Consider the following 14608-nt stretch of genomic DNA (forward strand, 5'->3'; position numbering starts at 1 on the left):
GCTAGGCCACCCCTTTTTATATTACTTTGCTGTGCAACAGGGGATCACCCTTAAAATTGTCTACGGCAAGTAGTGGTGTTTCTGACGCTGGTACAGTCAACAACACTGATAATTCTGTAAAGGAGTCTGCTGGATGTCTGCACAAATTTGAAGTAAGACTCTTTTGTTTTAATTTTGGGATTTATATTTTGTCAACCAATTGAGCAGTGGGCACAGGACTTTCACATTTGTTTGCTAAATATGCGTAAATGAAACAATCATACGGCACCCGATACACCGAAGAACACCATGGAGAACTACCTTGTTCAAGTGGTCAGTCAAATAAACAGCAAGCGCAGACAATCGTTAGGTCTGTCCCAATCACCTATTCTTCATCCCATGAGCCCACCTACCTCCTCACAAACCAATGAGTCCCTGTTAATAGACCTGAACAACGATCTTCAGGTACCAGCTTCCCCAGAAACTGTTAATATCGATGTGAGCACATTGAATGTGAGGGAGACTGATTATCACGTGGTTAATGAATCTGATGCACAGGTCACCATTGAGGTTGAAGGAACTAATGACAATGATAAAGAAGCTGTGGAGGATGACTCATCGGCCAAACCGTCCTCCAGGGCAGTTAGAGCCTGTCGCAGATTACAAAACAAACGTGGGGGGGCACGCTCTGGGAAAAACAAGGCTACATCACCACCACCAAAGGAAAAAAACATATGCAAGAACAATGAGGAAAATAATCTAAGGGACACTTTGAACGAGGACATAATGTCTAAAATAGCGGAGCTGTTAGAAATAAAAATACAGACAATTATCAAGCCACTTACCAGTAAGATTGATAAACTCTCCGCAGAGATAAAGAAGCTTGGGAGTGCACAAAATGGCCTAGCAGATGCAATAGGCAATGCCCTTAGTAATGTCAACAAAGTTAGTGATCTCCCAGAGAAAGATAACGTACCTAAGGTAACGCCAGACGCTATTCCTCCAGTAGTAATTCCTGTAGATTGCCCACAAACCTCTGGCAAAAATACTACCAATTTGCCACTAGAAGCCCCGACTGACCGACCAATTGATTCCATGCAAACTATAGTGCACTCTTGTTTTGGTGAAAATCAAACACAATTTGTAGTTGAAGCAGCACCGTTAGTGCTTGTGTTAGCCAATACACCAACCCTATTACCAGACCAAATTGAGTCAGCCTCATCATTAAAAAGTAAGGCATTATACTGGTTCTCAAATAATATGCGGCTAGCGCAGGGGGGTGAACAGCGGTTGGCCGATGAAATTAAAACAGCAAGGAGGGTTGGTTGGATAGGTAATAAGCAGAAGAAATGGAAGGGCGACTGTGTGATATTAAACTTCTCGTCTGCAGCTGCTCTTCCAGATATTTTACCAAATATCCTCCCACCACAAAAGAGAAGTAGCTCTATAATCCCCCTTACACTTGAATTTTTCTATAATGAAATAGAAAAGGCCAACATTCAAAAACCCCGGAAGCCAGTTTGGTCAACAAGAGCGCATGGTTGGGGAGGGGGACCATCAGTTTCTGACATGACTTATGCTCCCCAAAATAGGGTGGGTCAATGGCCACCAAACCAACACAACATTTTTCAAAACACTACCTTAGGGCAAAATTGGAATCAGATGGCCAGACAAGGGCCTGGTATAATAACCAATAATTGTGGCCCTACAGGAAATGCTAAATACAATGGAGGATGGCTAGGTATGCAGCAGAATACACGGTATCCTAATACCCCAGTACCTATGGGCAATGCTAACTTTAATGGAGGATGGCTGAGCTCTTACCAGAACCCACCCTTCCCCATTACTCCTGCATCTGGATGGAATGCCCCCTCTAATGACTGGGGTTTTGGGGCCCCATTTTACAACTGGGGAGTTAGCACTTCAAATAGGTTTGAAGCCCTAGCGGGCTTAGCTGACTGCGACTGATTTGAGAGAGGGGACCCGATAACGCCATGTAGAAGGAACTACATACAGCGTAGGTTGTTGCTTAAAGCTGGAACAAACCGGACTGCACCTAATGAAATCTTGCATCAGCCATTACATCTAGCTGAAACAGTAGTGCAACAATCGCATTTAGAGACATCTAGGGTAAGCACACCATGTCAGGCAGTAGAAGCACTGGGAGATTTAGGAAGCATGAAAATTATCTGCTGGAATATAGCGGGTTTGAAAAAAAATCTTTCAAACCCGTCTTGGCATGATTACCTGACGAGTGGGGATCTAATTATGTTTCCAGGAGACATGGGGGCTTGAAAACTACTTTAAGGTGGATTATAGATCTTTTTTCATACCCGCAGTAAACGCAAATGGGGGGAGACCCTCCGGCGGATTAACAATTTGGGTGAAAATCACAAGAGGCCTGTCCTTTGAGCAAATTGATATGAACAATCCCGACATTTTATTACTCAAGCTAAAAAACACTAAGGGTTGTAGTACTTACGTGATCAGTGTTTACAATAGACCACATCGATCATGTAAAGAATCAACAGTTATAAATCATCTGACCAGTTTTTTGGCGGGACTTGATCAAAATGCACAAATAATTATAGGTGGTGATTTTAACAGAGGCTTTGAACCTATAATAGGTTTAGAAGACATCTATAAGGATGAGGACATCGCCAACAATATCCCCCTAGTAGATACAAACTATAAAGCACCCTGCTCTGTGAGCGCCTTACAATTACTGAACTTGACATTAGAAATAGGCCTACGCGCATGCAATGGGCGGTTGTCATCAGACTGTCCTAGTAGACCAACGTTTACTAGAGGGGCATACTCCAGCCACTTAGATTATTTACTAGTCTCCCTGAACTTGTGGCCTATGATCATCGACCTCACTGTGGATGATCGCATGGAAAGTGATCATTATCCTCTGATTTTATCTGTTCAAACCCAGATTTTTAAAACCCTTGATAAAAGTGCAAACAGCACTATATCCTTGCCACAAGATCCTCTAGTGGCAAATAATCGTAGATCCCTGAAATGGCCAGTAGTACTAGGCAACTCCAAAATCATTACTCAAATCTATAATGTATTTGTGAGTCATATGTCTTCACTCCTAGGCAATAACACTGATATCCAAAATCTTAGTTTGATAAAATCCCATGAGCATTTAACTAACCAACTTGGCGGGATCCTGACCAGGGCAATAAAAAGATCACATAATACCCAAAAAAGTAAACAAACAGGGATTACCTGGTATAATCAGGATTGCAGAAAAGCCAAGTCAGATTTAATTATAGCGGTTAGGGGGGGCTCAATGGATATTGTGAGAACCAGGAGAGTACAGTATAAAAGAATTTTATCAAAGGCCAAGAGAGAGTGGGACAAAAGGGTTTGGTCTGATTTATTGGATGCATGCAAGCGTAAAGATCAGACCACTTTTTGGAGCCTCATTGCTAGAGGCACCAGGGGGATGACAGAATGTAAAGATAAATTTCTAGAGGAAAAGACATGGGTCGAGCATTTTACTATGTTATACTCATGCACAAGTTCAGGTGCGAGTGAAGGCTGGGATAGTCTGCAGGCTCCATTGGTGGCGTATGATGCACCTCTTGTTTTTTCCTTAACAGAAACTATCTCTGCAATTAAGGCAGTGAAGCCAGGGAAAGCACCAGGCCCTGACAGAATACCAGGTGACCTTTGGAAACATGAAAACTACATTTGGGCTCCCTACATCAATTTATTATCCAACGAAATTGCTCAAGGAGCTCCTATTCCGGAAACCTGGAAGGGGGCAGAGATTGTGACTCTGTTCAAGAAGGGTGATAGGTCAAATCCTTCACATTACCGACCTATCAGCCTCATTGACGTGCTACAAAAAATTTTTGCACGGCAGGTCCTTGGTCGGCTCACTTCTTGGATTGAAGAACACTCTATTTACACAAAATATCAGGCTGGTTTTAGATGTAAGATAAGTACAGTAGACCAGGTTTTTAGATTTTTATGTTTAGTCTGGAAATACACCATTATAAGGAGTTCCCACATATACGTGGCCTTTGTTGATTTAAAGGCAGCTTTTGATATGATACCCAGGGTAGCCCTATGGAAGACACTAAATGAAATGGGCGTCCCTGGTAATATCCTTCAAATTCTAATTAGACTCCATGAGAACAATTATGCACGTGTTAGATGGGGTCCGAATGGAGAAGTCACTGAAAAAATAAAAATAGCAAAAGGGGTAAGGCAAGGGTGCATAATGGCACCCACCTTATTTTCTTTATATGTCAATGACATCCCTGATACTCTTTTGGGCTGCGAGCATGACTCTCCCAAATTGAGTGGGCAAGCCGTTCCGGCACTATTATTTGCAGACGATACAATTTTAATTTCTCAGACGCCTAGGGGGCTTCAAAACCTTTTAAATACATTTAGTTTGTATTGTCATGACAAGAAATTAGAAATTAGTTCCTCAAAAACAAAAGTTATGACAATCAACCCCCATAAAGGCTTCAATAAGGTTTTTAAAATAAACAATGAACCTATTGAAGAAGTTTCTAATTTTAAATACCTGGGTATTATTTTAGACAGTGATTTGACATGGAAAACACAATTGGAGAATTCAAAACTAAGGTTAATCCAAAATCAGGTTCCAATCTTAAAGAAGCATAAGAATAGCCATTTCAAAGCGGTCTCACCAGCCATTGAATTATTTAAATATAAAGTGCAATCTTCTTCTCTTTATGGCGCGGATCTCTGGGCAAATGCCTCAAAGGATACTTTTTGAGTGAAGGAAAATTCCTTCATTCGGCAATTGTTGGGGATACCACGGTCAACACCATTGACACCTGTATTATGGGATCTCAACTTCAGGCGTACTGACGACTATGCTTCGCTTCGCCCACTACTCTATTGGGTCCGTTTATGGTCCACCGAAGAGCTGGTCGATTATAGAGAAGCATTGCAAGAGATACTGGCCATAAAGAACATTACGCATTTGCCATGGCTGGAATATGTTAAAAAATGGCTTGAAAAATTAGGTCTATGTGATTTTTGGCTTGACCCTGATTCCCTTACAAATAGCTCAAAAACATCTTGAAGCAAAGGTACTGGGACTATATTAGAGACTCAGTGTTTGCAAATCCTAGAACAGGGACTCTGACCTCGAAGTTCCTTGAAATTAAAATGAATATGCAACTAGAGCCCCTCATGGATGAAATTCACCCACCATTGGCCAAAAGCCTATATCTAAAGTTCCGGTATAGCATTTTGCTTTTAAAAGATAGAACATCTAGCTGGAAACGTAACAAGGGGTTGACCGGGGTCGATGCCTCTAATATATGTGAGTTTTGTCAAATGGGGATGAAAGAAGACGAGTCCCATGTCTTGTTCACATGCCCAGCATACCTTAAAGCAAGGAAAAAATGGCTTAAGCCAATTTGTAACAGGTTAGGCCTTAGGCAAATTAAGGTTGGTCTCAGGATATTTAAAGGAGATACTGCACAACCGATTGTGTTTAGCCTAAGTCGTTTTCTCTTGTGTGTTGCCCTGATCAGGAGAAAGAAAGATCAGAAACTTTGAATGTAACGAGCTATTTTACCATGTTATTAATTGTTCACTAGCTATACTGCAGCCTGTTTGATCGCTATGGTGTATACTACTTTTTTTAAACAAATAGAAATTAAATTATTATTTTATCATTGTTATATCTACCTAGTGTTCTCAATAGAAGGGGGACCGACCAGGATCTAGGTAATCTCAGTTTAGATGATTCTTGCGTATTTTGCACAAATAAGATGTGATGATATCTTTTTGCCCACTGCTGTATTGTTATGTATTATAATGATGTGTATGATTTGTTTTTTTTGTTTGGTTTTCATGTATTGTATCTTGCAAGGTTTTTTAAACCGAATAAAGATTTAAATGGTAAAAAAAAAAAAAATGGATACTTAAATAGGAGTATCAACTTTATGAAACCATATCCAGTTGTAGATCCATATTGCTTTCTAATGAAGTCCCATTTCCAAATAATGTTGGAGCTATTGGCCTTTGATGGACTGAACTTTGCAGCTCCTCACTTGCTGCAGAGACTACTTAACTTCCATTATTTAAGATTATGACTTTTCATGTCTATAGTCTGTATCCCTACAGACAAGGCACATGTTTTATGTGATGTCCTAAAGAGTGTGGAACTCTTTTAAGCTGAAGGTGTAACTTAACTAGAGGAACAGGTCCTTCCACCACATATGGAAGACTTCCAATAGTACTATTCGATATCTGTGTCTCTGACCTATTCTACAGCTTGCCAACCTACCCCTTCTTAATTCTAAAGCATCCCTTTGAACGGAGGCTGGACTGATCTATTAAAGAAAGAAATGACAACGATGAAATTTATATTGATACTGAAGACAATATGTGATATGACTGACATTTACCTAGACAGATTCCATTTCTCTCCCGATAGCCATCAGGGCAAGTGACTCTTGGGCTTCTCCTAGTCCTGGAGGCAGGTGTCCTGCTGTTTCTAGACTCAGAATAGAAGTTGTAGGCATTGGAGGAGGGCCTGTAAAATGCTTGCTGTTGATGGTATTCTCTTACTGGGGTGTACTGGGCAAAGGTATAGCTAGTGGAAGAATACGTCCCATAATTGGGCAACCTCTCCAGTCCAGCACAAGATTTTCCATCACCTAATAAATGTTGTCCGGGGGAACAGAGACACTTGAAGCTGCCCGGTGTGTTGACACACTGATATGCGCAAAGCTTGGGCACCTGTTCACATTCATTAATGTCTGTCCAGGGAGCATGGTCAAGGCCAATGGATCAAAAGAAAGAAAATAGACATAGAAACAAAGAATCAACCTGTGGAACAAATTGATGAAACATGGACAGCAATTTCATGAAACTGCAGCAACACAGGGGAACATATGTTATGGTAGACAGGCAATATGATGTCAGCAGGGAAGACTGTAGAGTGTGAAAACACATGCTATACCTAGGCAACCATTTTAGCAATTCTTGAAGCCTTACTGCAATTATAAAATGGATGAATGGCAGATAAACATGTATACCTTTCCACATTTAAGCAATTTCGAGTCATTTTGGAGCATTGTATGATTGTTTTCCACATGGCAATAGCACCAATGGGATATCACCCATTGTTTGTAATGATGGCTATGGAACAGATATTGAGAATTGCTGGAATGCCATTTTAAGAGAAGTTTAAGAGCAATTAGAACACATGGCCAATCAGAATACATACTTTACACATCCATTTTATAATGCCATTTCCACGGCATCTGCCATGCATTTTTGGGGAGTTATTTTCGCTCAAGCTGGAAGTCAATCCTTGTCATATTTATGTGAAAGTATGACTGTAACATAACTGTAAAGCTGAGCAATATGAAGAAAGCAAATGGATGGTGAGCGAGCAGTACTGAAATGATACTCCTAGATGAGTGAATTACAATAATGGCACCCGACAAAGACGACTTTCAGCCAATGAGCAGTTGGAAATGAATATGCTAGGTCTCATTAAACATAGCATCAACCTTTATTTAAGTTACACTATAACATGGAAGCGCCTATTGAATTGTTGATATACTCCGATTTTATATTTTTATATGAAAAACACGAAGGTATTATATGAACTGTTAGCAGACCTACCCATTTATAGCCAAATGCATCACATAAATGTGACAATTACTTAATTTCAGGGGCTATAGCATGATAGCTTGTATATTCCCAAAGCCCCATTTAAGGACTTGACATGGGCCCTGGAAAAGCAAGGTTTTAACAATTTCATTAGTGCAAGCTCCTCTTTCTAAAAGATTAGAACTCCTGTTGTAGACATGCTGGCCTTCCTCTAAATACTCTTTGGAAATGTTAATCATCTTTGAAGGAGCGGGCCATTCTAGGGATACCTATGAAGGGCTATCATAACAGACCTCAGCCATCTCCTCAATGCAACCTCAGGCAGAATTATGCATGATTTGAGGACATTGCAAGATTTTGTGTAGCCTTCAAAGAAGAAAGAGTATTTCCAAAATCAAATTGGGTGTTAATAAAGGTGTGAGCAAAACACAACATCTTGAAGATCGAAAGAGTGCATATCTGTGGCACATATGTCAAAATGTAACAGTACCCTGGACTTTGCAGGGTGACTATCGCAGGATTGTTGAATGAAGGTCCAGGAACTCCGGATCTGTACCATACTTAAAGGATATGTGTAAACAATAAAAGGAGAACACTATCTGTCCACGAGAACTAGGGTAAACATAATATAATATCACAACTGTACCATGGACTCATTTGTCAGTACCCTTCATATGCTTTTCGGGTAAATGAATGTAATTAAATTAATCATTTCGTACTGAATACGGCTCAATGTTGAATACATTAAAGATTTTCTCGTTGGCTACATTTTCAGGATAGCCACTTAAGTACACTTGCATATAATTAATCTGAATGCAACTGTTTACATTGTCATTGTGTATCCTAAATATATGTAACAGTCCAGCCCTCCCAAACTATGTTAGATGGTCCCGGCCTAGAGTCTCTTTGCTGTCAAGGTGAGTGGTTTGCTTTGATGTCCACATCTTCACCTCTGTAGGGCTTTTTATCTAGGCCTTATTATGGGTACAGCACTCCCTAGGACTGCTGCGTCCGCCATGGATCTAGGATCTAGCGGCTGTCGTGCAGCGGTGAGGAGCAACAACATGCTGGTGGTGCCACTGCGGCACCGCCCAGCATATTATGAGTTGGCTTTCCACCACCCCTTTCATGGCTGTGCACCAGCCATGAAAAGTGTGGCAGAGAGGCAACTAAGTGGGTCCTAACAGGGCCTGGGTGCATTTACATACCCAGTTCCTTCAAGGTGTGGCATGCATGCCACATTGTGCAGGAACAAGCAGTCGGCGCTCTCACGACGGTGGTCTGGATGTTAGGCTCTCCCATGAGCCCAACTGACTTTCGCCGTCAGACTGCTTCTGCACTGCCGTCTTTTCCACCCCCAATGGATTACAATTGTAATCCAGAGAGTGGGTGCACAACAGCTTTGGCAGTCCTCCAGCGGACGACCCTGTGGTGGCGCCGCTGGAGGACCAGCAAAGTTGTAATAAGGCCCTTAGTATATATTGGCTTTTGATTATGGTGGGGTCTCAGGAACAATGACGAAAGAGGAAAGAGCAAGCTAGCCTATCGAGACAAATGGATTGGCATCATAAGTACTGCCATGTTATCTAGGCTGATAGGCATTTTTTGGCTTGGCAGACAAGCTGAAGTGGAAGATACAGAAAAGACCACAAAGGAGCAATGAATAGACTGTCAGTGGCTTAGTGAGACATGAATCTACTATTGCTGTCTGCACTCTGCACCATCCACCTTCAGGATGAACTAAACCAGTGAAATTCAAAATTGGTCCACGAGTGCAAGATCCAAAACAAATTTTCAGACTAACCATTTGGGGTAATTTTTTATTGAATTATATTATTGCGGCAACCCTCGTGGACCGCTGATGTATGCCTTGTGCTAAGCCATGCCAGGACACAACTAACGCATACATTATGATCCCTTAGACGGAAAGGTGATCTGATAATTCTTCATTTATGTCAATGACAGTTGCTGATAAATTAAGAACAAGATAATAAATGTGATGAAAATTGCTTCTGAACCTTGAAAATATGACCCCAAAGTTCCTTGCACTACATTTCATCGGGGTAATGTAAAGTAAGGGTATTAAGGCCAGAAAGACCTTTATAAACACTTCTGCTCTGAATGCATTTTAATTTGCCAGTGGTAAATTGCACATTGCGAGATGTTACCAGTACAGTGAACCACTGCATAAACGCATGCGTTAATTGTACTGTTTGGTTTGTATCTTATATCTGAATAGTGTTAGAATGAAAGTTATTTTCAATACTGAGTTTACAACGGGAATTTCCGCTTTGAATGTTTTTTATTTCTCATAACTTACGTAGGAGACAAATGAGGAACAGATAGAAAATTACAGAATAAACAACTATTTTCTCAGTAATATTGTTGAAATCTCTAAATGGTGTTTTGTACATCTGGTTGCTTTAACGGTGCAGTGGACTCCTACAATGGTCTGTGTCTGCAGAGCCCTAAGAATCTCTTATACGCAAGATCCTGCGATGAAAAGACTTCATTAATCCCTTCCAAGAGCAATGATGACAATATTTCGTCATAAACAATGCATGATTGCACCAACTGTTGAAATATGTTTGGTAATAGTTGGCAGTAGCTTTTATTCATAGTTCGTTCCTTTTTGCAGAAAAGTTAATTTCTTTAAATTGTTGCTTATGGCAGCTATGGGCGAGGAATGTAAAGAATAAAACAAAGGCGGACATTGGGATTGTCCATTGAAGTAGGTGAATACAATCCACCTGAATGCAAGTGGGCCCAATGTCACTTGAAAACATGTGTACATTGGGACACTTGCCCATCTTATCTGGTCCAATCACATCTGTTTTTACTTTTATGCTAATGGCACAAGTTCTAATCCAGTTAAATCATCTTTCATTCAGGTCAAGCCATAAATACTAGATTTTCTTACAAATGTCCTTTGTCTCTTCTGCTTGCCTCTCCTTATCTACTAGTGCCAAGAACCCCCTTTAAGTGGAAAGTGTGTGCTCTGTAAATGCCTAATAAAAACTAATCTACGCAGATGCTGAAGTTCATAACAAGAGTCGTAGTCTTGGTGTGTCCACCCCTATCCCAGAATAAATATAGATGTATCTTTCTAAAAAGAATGAATAGTTTTTAAGGACTGTAAGTGACTTGCAAGAAAATGTGGTTTGGTGGTACTTTGGGAAGGCGGAGACCTGAGCTTTAATGTCACTGCCAATGCTAGACCAAATTCTACAATAATTTGAAAATTGCTCCATTACTGCAGACTTAATTTACCTTGTCTGCCGAAATAGTGGCTGCATAGAAATATGCTGATGAAAAACGCACATTGACTTTTTATAAAGCAGTCCTTGTGAACAAATGCCACCCTAATCAAGGCCTTGGTTTAATTGCTGTTCCAGATATCTTTTTTCTACTCAACCTGAGATCATTTATGGGTCAGCAAACCCTAGTTTTGTTGTTGTTATAAAATGGTTTGGTGCATTACCTCTTAACTCATGTTTGCAACTGTTCAGTTTATGTGGCTATTTGTTTCAACTAATTGCCACTCTTCTTAAAATATGACATCTCCTCTTAAAATCTATGGGCTGAATTCACAGAGGTAACATACACTTTTGAGTAATTTACACTTTTGAGTAGGTTACTATTTTTTGGCTTTTCACAAAATCAGAGTGTAAATTAACTCTAAGAGGGTAACTTTCAAGTCTCCACCAAAATGAAGGGCCTGGGACTATAGAGTTTTGAGTAATTTACACTTTTGAGTAAGTCTAACTACTTTTTTGGCTATTCAAAAATCCGAGTGTAAGTTACTATATTGGAGAAAATTTACACTCAGATTTTGTGACTAGCCACAAAAAGTAGTAAACCTACTGAAAAGGAAAAGTTGCTTAAGCCCTTTGTGTTTGGCACTTGTTATTAGACCCGAAATCTTTCCTTTATCTTTCCTTTACTTTTGAACATGTCCTGAAATAAAAGGTAAATTGCAGTGCGATTCCAGTTGTCAGCACTTCAGGAAATTCTGAGTAGGCAAATATATAGTCTTTCTCTACTTGGGAGATCGACAGAGAATGCTGGTTTTTATGAATATTAATATTATTACAAATGGAACAGCAGCCATAAGCCGAAGCGAAGTACACACAAACGTGTTAGTTTGTTAAATACATTTATTAACTTACCTTGGCATGGTCTTCCAACTCCCTGAGACCGATATCCTCGTGGACACACACACCGGTAGCTGCCACGTGTGTTTTCACATATTTGATTGTATCTGCACTGGTGCATGCCATCCCTGCATTCATCAATATCTAATGGAAAAAAAAGAAAAATGAGCAGAGGGTGAAAGCACAGTTTAGCTAGCATATTAATTGTGTGGTGAATGTTAGGCTATCTTTGGACTGGATGACAGTAGTGTGCAGATGTGCATACCCAAACACACATAAATATAGCCAAGAATCCACTAGCACCGACAGGAAAGGTGTAAAAATGTTCAGTTCACCAGCCAACTGCGAGCCCCACTTACAAAGGTAAGTTTGTATGTTTAGATCTCTTCTGTGTAGATCAACAGCGAAGCGTAAATATCCTCATGGATTGAACTCACCATTTTCATGTTTATATACACATAGATGTAAACTTACAAGTCTCCCAAGTCCCTCAAAGAGAGGGAAACTCAAATGACTGAAGTTAAGACCAAAGAGCTTATAGTAACTTTCGGCCTGTTTGTGAAGGTCTCTACTATCATGGCAATGATCTCCCCAGTGAAAGTAATAGGGAAAAAAAATAATTTTACATGAAAAAAATAAAGCTTATATATTTTTTACTTAAATAAATCTTAAACAAATGCTTCTTACTCCTATTACTCCTATTTACCTAGAACTACCACAGTGATAATGGTCCACACTATCCATGTATTAATGTATTGAATATTTTCAATCTCTCTTTCTCTCTCGCTATATATATATATATATATATATATATATATATATATATATATATATATATTATATATATGTAAATATATATATAAAATGTAATTAACCCCTTCCACGCTCATGACGAGCTGGGCTCGTCATGAAGCAGGGCGCTCACACGCTCATGACGAGCCCAGCTCGTCATGAATGCACTGAATCCACCATACCCCCAGCACAGCAGGGGAATGTGCTGAGCGGCGAAGGTGTTAAACTAAAAGATAATTTTCCCTCCTTCACCCCTCATAGTATCAGTGTTGAACGTGTCACAATCTTAGATGCAAGTTACGTATTTTGGGTGATTTACTTTTTTTGAAGTATGATTAGAATATATTTTTAGCATAATGCAATTATTTGTATTAATTTTTTATTTAAAAATATTTAATAATAAACTTACAATTATTAAAATAAATGTTTAATTAAATTGGTATTTCATTTCATTTATTTTATGGTTCACTGTATGCTAGTGTTATTCATTGTCTTCGCTGATTGCCATTTGTCCAGCACAATTTCCTCAAGGGTAGGCTGCAGTACATTTCAGCCTGTTTTGTTAGCAGATTTAAATGTGTATTTTGTGATGTATTTTACTTTAATGTGGTGTGTATTTTGTGTTAGCTGTTGTCTTTCAATGTATGATTTAACTTATTATTTCAATCAATACAGCATGTTTTATGATTTTTTGGCCTGATTCTACAATTTAGTTAGTATTTCTATTGATTTCGATTTCATTAGAAAGCATTAGAGTAGCAGTAGCTTTGCATTTTACAAAACACAATTACCTTGCAACAAAGGTAATAATACTAATACATTTTTCTATTTTAATATTCATGTTTGACTGATGCCAGTCAGTCAGTCAAATCACTTTATTCGGTTAAATAAAAACCATAAAAGTAAAGAACATACAAATATAGGCCCCTACAAAATACATATAGCCCGAGTATTCCATAAAATTCATATTATAATACAGAAATATATACTACATGATTTAAAAACATAAATATATCCGTTAAGAAGTCTAAAAGGCAATAAATTACGACGGTTCCTGAGTCTCACAGCTGCTACCAAAAAACTTGCTATAGAGAAAATTTCACAGGGCTCATTTAAGAGTTGGAGGGACATTAGAGCCGGTTTAACCTGCATAAATCCCTTTCTCTTTAAAACAGGGAATAAAAACTTCCTTCTGATATCATTATAGTGTGCACAAAACATGGTGAAATGCATGGTATCTTGCACTGAAAAATTGTCACAGGTACAAGGCCCTAGCTCATTTTGTTTACACCACCCTTGTGAATTACCTAGAAAGGAGTGTATAAGATTAAACCGAAACCTGGTTAAAAGCAAATGATGGAATGGCCTATTTACAGACACCAAATATGGTTCCATCTTAGGTACAGTCTTTAAAAGATAATGTGCTCTAACGGACGATTTTCTAAACTACAGCTCTTCTCGCTCGTTTGACCACACATTTAGAAGCTGTGTTCTGACCCGCACCAGGTCAGCACTCACGATCTTGTCCGGGTGGTCAAAAAGGTCTTGACAGCCCACATCAGCTAACAGATTCTTAATGTAATACAACCAAGTGATTTTGTTAGCTCCATCCAAAGAGATACAATCCCTAGTAATACTATGGTTAAGGTCAAGTTGTGGATTAAGCCACATTTTTAACCAGAAAATTACTGGGGCTAACTTCAGTTTATCCATTATGTAGCTCATCACTAATTCTTGGTGTACCACAAAAGTCGGAGTGGATTGGGGGACCAACAATAGATTGCAGAGAAACTTGTTCTCCACTGTCTGTAGCCCCTCCATCGGCCTATAACCCCAAATGGATGAACCATACATTTGACTGATGCAAGAAATGCCTATGAAACATTTGGGATTTGAGAATTTTATGTGATTCATGTGAATGTACTGTTGACCGAAAAGTCTATGCAGACCTTTTTTGTAACTTGCAAGAACTTATTTCTAGAACCACAAGCCAAAGCCAAAAAATAACTATTTCAAGTATAGTATAGCTCCAAGCTTAGTACAGCCAAAAA

General features: G+C 39.3%; 1 protein-coding gene across 1 annotated transcript in view; it reads right to left on the reverse strand.

Moving 5' to 3' along the window:
- Nucleotides 1–14608, reverse strand: part of HMCN1 (hemicentin 1) — a 1257483-nt gene that overhangs the window by 23396 nt on the left and 1219479 nt on the right. Inside the window, exons 103-104 of the mRNA XM_078642741.1 lie at nucleotides 11781–11909; nucleotides 6396–6749 (exon numbers count right to left, since the gene is read on the reverse strand). Of these exons, the coding sequence (XP_078498867.1) occupies nucleotides 6396–6749; nucleotides 11781–11909 (483 nt within the window). The remainder of the gene's footprint in view (nucleotides 1–6395; nucleotides 6750–11780; nucleotides 11910–14608) is intronic.

The sequence above is a fragment of the Lissotriton helveticus genome, chromosome 1_1 (assembly GCF_964261635.1).
Source record: "Lissotriton helveticus chromosome 1_1, aLisHel1.1, whole genome shotgun sequence".
NCBI lineage: Eukaryota > Metazoa > Chordata > Amphibia > Caudata > Salamandridae > Lissotriton > Lissotriton helveticus.